The sequence below is a fragment of the Solanum stenotomum genome, unplaced genomic scaffold, assembly GCF_019186545.1.
Source record: "Solanum stenotomum isolate F172 unplaced genomic scaffold, ASM1918654v1 scaffold19149, whole genome shotgun sequence".
NCBI lineage: Eukaryota > Viridiplantae > Streptophyta > Magnoliopsida > Solanales > Solanaceae > Solanum > Solanum stenotomum.
Window position 1 is genome coordinate 54,736 of NW_026025389.1, and position 5,675 is coordinate 60,410.

Here is a 5,675-nt window from a genome sequence, read left to right on the forward strand (position 1 = left end):
GACTTGATAATGTAAATATTCAATACATCGACGATGTTTATATTTTAAACTCTCAATATTAATTTAAGTGTCTTAGAGTGTAAAAATACTAAAAGATATTTTTTATTTTGAAATCTTAAATTAGAGATGTTTGAATCTTATGATCTTAAAAAAGTTAGGTAAAATATTGGAATATTAGAGAGTTACCCAATATAGAAAAAGAATGATATTTTTTTTAAACCCACTAAAAAGAGTAAAATGCTATGATTGAAGATATCCCCTTGGTTATCTTTGAAAATAATTAAATAAAAGTTATTTTTAACTCTATTTAATTCTTTTTCCCCTTTATGTTGCTCTACATATTTCCACTAACTCTTATAAATTAAGAGAAAGAAAGCTCATGTCATTGGTAACTCTACTTTTTTTTACTTCCTTTTGTATACTAATCCCACAGTTCCACTATTTAGTTATTGCACTTCTTTTTAACTTTTCATCTTATCCTTTACTAAGATTTTGAAACTTTAATAGTTACAAATATTATGGCATATTTAACGTCAAAAGTTTTCAAAAAAATTTTACCCTACAAATATTATGATATGTTTAATATTATAAATTTAAAAAATCTTTATTTATTTCGTCGTAAATTTTGTGCTAGATTCAAACTGTCACATAAATCGGAACGAACAGATAGTAGTACTTGCAAAACTATATTGCATACTTCTTGATTATTAATTTTTATATGATATTTTCTTTGCCAGACTAATTAATTTCTCATATAAGATAAATAATTTGACTTTATAACTGACAGTATAAAAGAATTTTTGTTATTGGTATTTTTTTTCTTTTTTTTGACATAAGAAATATAAATTGGTAAAATCAAGATTGGGAATCCTGCTGTTAGCAATGAAGATTGCAGCCATTTTCTTTTTCCACCATGTAAATAATAAATTCTAATAAGCAATACACCTGATATTTGGCCAACTGAAAGGAATATACAATATATGAGAATAAGAAGTGTCTTAATTGACATGAAATTCTTGAGTTTCTTAGGCTTATTGCTCTCTTGCTCAATTTCCATGTCCATATTTTTTTGTGAATGTGTGAGAGAGATATTAATTTGTGGGTGTATATTTATTAGTGGTACATATAAGTTAAAGTGACTTTAGATTGAGGTGTATTTGTCTTTTGAGGGAAAATGTTTTTAAAGGAAATTGTTTTCTAGTATTTGGTACGACGAGAATCATTTTTTTTTTTATTAAAGTCTATTTTCTGATAACTATATCAAAATTTAACTTCATACTACTCATTTTAACTAACACTTAAACATACCGACATGGGTTGTGTTGCGGTGGTGGACTGCTTCATCCTTAATCAGGTCTTAGGTAAATGTTCTCTAGCATAAACTTCTCCAGTTTTAGACTCAAATTTGAGATTATTAATTAAGAATAGTGAAGAATAAAATGGAATAAGATCCTCGGATTTAGCTCCTTTAGTTAAGAGTAGAATATATTCTATCCATTTCAGCACTATCTTTGATAATATAGTACATGAATAACTTAAATCTACGAGGATGTCAATATTCAAAGTCCAAAAGGATTATTATTATTATTATAGAATAGAGATTCTAGTTGTCGCACAAGCCACTAACTTTATTGTATAGGAAGAAAAGTAGACTGTATATGATCTTAGCTAGTCCTACAGTAATAAGGCAATATAACATCATATGATTGTGTGACTTAGCATCTTTAATTTAATAAAAATTATTCAAACTATACTTACGAATTCAATATTAATATACAAAAGCATAATTGATTCTTGAAATTAATGAAAGTTAAAAGTGTTTAATGATGAATCTACTTTTTTGTCAAAAGTAATGAAGCCAAACATGCTTATTGATATTGTTATGATATTTTGGATTGCCCTATTTTTTAAAACTTATATTTGAATTATTTTTTTTGTCAATTGTGAAAAAGTGGACAAGCACTAAGGTGCCTTATGAAAAAAGAAATTTATACTATTATGTGGGGGAAATCGAACCGATCAATAAATCGAATCAAAAAAATGTTATTGGTTTATTGTTATTGGGTTAACGATTTTGAATGGTTTTATAAAAAAAAAATTATTGGGTTATTAGTTTGGTATTGGTTTTTAATATTAGGTTATTGGGTAAACCGATACTCATTAAGACTAGTAATTTACTATTTTTACTTATACATAGATATTAAATATCAATTTTAACATCTTACTAGTTATTTTTTTGTACTTTAACCTTTAATTCACACTTTACAGTGACTTTGAGTTTACAACATCTCATTATACAAAATATCAAAACCTAAAGTAAGAATCATATTGCTCTTAATTTCTCTTTATGTTACACTTGTATAGCTCTTTTCAGGTTTTTCTTATTATTGTTTCTATTTTATGAGCATTTGTAAAGTTACATTATTGTATTGTCGCGCCAAATTTATGGAGAAGTCACATATTTGTTTTATAAGTATTTTCTTATTGGTTAAACTGAAAACCGAACCATTAAGAACCAAAATTGATAAACTAAAACCGATAAAAAATATCTTATGAATTTGGTTATTGGTTTAATGTATTTAAAAACTGAAAATCGATAAACCAAATCAATAATATATAAAACCGAACCGATCATTTTCAAGCATATGAAAAAAGTGATGTTTACTTGATTGCGATTATAGATAAGTTGTGTAATTCTTAAGCTTAATTATTCCTTTAATTTGCCTCACCATGTAATCCAGATAATGGTTTTTTCTTCTACTACTTTATTTATTTATTGTGGTTGGGAAAATAGGAAAGGGGATTGAATTGCAAGATGAAAAATAATTTTTTTATCGATAAGGAAACTTCAAATACCAACCCATCAGGAGTGTAGTTTTATTGACCCCAGGATGGATGTATATACATCAGCAATACAAAATTTATTAATTACATACATCATATATATATTTGGTTATACATTATATTTATATATTATTTCATTTGTCTATTTAACATGGTGATTAAGAAATCAATAATACATTGATCAATTTTATTATTTTGTCCTTTGTTCATAGTAATTGTAGGGGTAAAATGAAAAAATTTAATTAATTCTATTTTGATTTAGTAAGTGATCAAGTAATATGAGACAAATATTTTTAGTAAGATGTCCATCTAACATGGGATGAAGGGAGTATTCATACAGTATATAATTATTTATAAAATATACACTTACCAATGAGGTCCTATCGATTAGTATTACACAAAAGAAATCAATTATAACACTAATACAATTAGATCCGCTCTTCATGGACAAACTTGAGAATTGCAACCCCAGGTAAGATCAGTTCAGGATCATGGGATCCTTTTCAATCAGATAGGAAGGGTTATAGCACAAAATGTACTTCATAGATTCTATATATATCTATATGAAGAAGAAATCACGTAATGAAAGAGAATTTCTATAGCTAGACCCATATTGCGATTTGTTTCATGCAATAAATAAACTCCGACAAAATCAATCCAGCAGGAGATCTGGACTCATTTTTTCTGATCATTCAAGAAAAAAGATTCATTTTCTTCATATATAAAAAATAGGAGGTAGACCAATAAAGATTTCTTTTTCGATTCGTTCATTGGCTTAAGATCAGGTCGAAAGGCGTAGTTGATGGACAACATATGAATATTTCTATAGTATTTCTTGTTAGTCCCAAGGGACGGAGAAGACTATATTAATCGAAAGATGGTTATCTGTTCAAAAACATAAGATGTTCTTGCTTTTTCAGAATAAAAAAAATAGAAAAAATGCCTCAAACAAATATTCGAATACCACGCAGTAACAATCGGTCGCTACACAATGCCAGAAAAAGAATGTCTACACTGTATTGCAAGATAAAAACAAAATGGAGCATGAAATACAATTTGTTTCAAAATTTCTGACTCCACCCCACTATACATACTCAACATGCTGACATCGTTTAAAAAGTAATCGAAATAAACATGCATCAATTTACAATCGAAAATAAAAATCTTAAAAGAACTCCACAATCCAAGACGACCCAAACTCCCACACTGACAGACACCCAAACTCCACAATTCAAAGAATATTTATATAGCTATGCAGACATCCTTAAGATGTGAGATTTGTAATCTTGCATGCCAATAAAATAGGTTACCTGCTATAACATGTGAAGAGGATCCAATGGTCTTGTGTGCATATGCTTTACATGGACGACGTATATATCTTAAACTCTTAAAGAAAAAGTATTTTCTCGATGTTAATTTAAGCGTTGTAGTTTGACTATGCATGAAGTTTTAGAAAACTAAAAAGAGATCTTTTAATTTTGTGGTCTTAAATTGGAGATGCATGCACATATGTAATGTATCAAAAATGCCCTTTGAATCTTATGATTTTAAAAAAAGTCATGTAAAATATTGGAATTAATTAAAGAATTATTAAATATAGAGAAGAAGATATTTTGTATAAACGGACTAAAAAGAAAGATAAATCGCACATGCTTGAACATATCCCCTTTATTATCTTTGAAAATAATTACTTAAAATTTCTTTTTCACTGTGTAAATAAAAAAAAGTTCATGTCATTGACACTGCTTTGTTATCTTTTGAAAAGAAGCTTTTTTTCTTACCACACATAAAAAGAAGTTTTTTTTTAAGTGATCACTCTTATAAAGAGAAAGAAAGTTCATGTCATTGTTAACTCTATTTCTTTCTTCTTCTTTTTTCCTTTTAGAAATCTTCATTTCTTTGGTAAGTTTCGTCATCTTGGTCAATTCAAACTATATCAGATAAAGGACAAAGGAAAACAAAGCAATTGTATTACTTTATATAGTGTTATCACGACTTTTATGAATTTAAATTCTTTTAACTATTTTTAAAATTGTAATATAATGTTTCCTTTGCTAGACTATTTAACTTCCCATACACGATAAATAACATGTTATAGTAGATTAAATTACACTTGTAATATAAAATTTATATATACTTCTAATTTACTAGTTTATATAAGTAAAATGATAAAATAAAATGGATATGTTACTATATATGGCTATCTACATGCCTAAAAGTAATTCTTTTTCTACTGCTTAAACTTTAAAAAGAGACGGTTACCTGAAAATCTTTGTTGATAATCATTGCCACGATACAAAACAAAGCTGAGAACATTGATATAAGAAATTGCATTTGCATGACAAGATCAAAGGTGACAACAACTCCAGCTTTAACATGACTATACTCCACTCCTGCATTTACAAATCCATGAAGAGCCGCACCAACAAGTGTCATCACAAACCATAACATGTATCGCCAATTCGATTCACCTATCGGACGATCTTTATTCATGTGTAACCCTAATATAATCGACCCTAACATCATCAACACCACACTTATGTTTCACCATGAAATACACGAAAACGCGGTGAATGCTAGGGACGTTGAACCGAGGAGAGAAAAAATCGAAATGGGGAGATAAGAGCTGCCAAAGTTGTAGAGGTAGCTACAAATACCAAGAAGTATGCCTAAAATAGCACTAGATATTTGCTAATTTAGGTGTGACAAAAACTCTAATATTATTATTATTAGTAGTAAATTTTTATCTTTTTTTTTATATATAAGAAATTGAAATTGGTAAAATCAAGATTGCGAATCCTGCTGTTAGCAAAACAGATTGCAACCATTTT

At 27.9% G+C, this 5,675-nt stretch overlaps 1 protein-coding gene across 1 annotated transcript in view; it reads right to left on the bottom strand.

Annotated features, from left to right (window-relative positions):
- LOC125850783 (purine permease 1-like) overlaps window positions 1-5,316 on the bottom strand; it is a 39,464-nt gene extending 34,148 nt beyond the window's left edge. The window contains exon 1 of the mRNA XM_049530621.1: window positions 5,107-5,316. Within this exon, the coding sequence (XP_049386578.1) occupies window positions 5,107-5,295 (189 nt within the window). The 5' untranslated portion in view covers window positions 5,296-5,316. The remainder of the gene's footprint in view (window positions 1-5,106) is intronic.
- Between the last annotated feature and the right edge of the window lie 359 nt (window positions 5,317-5,675).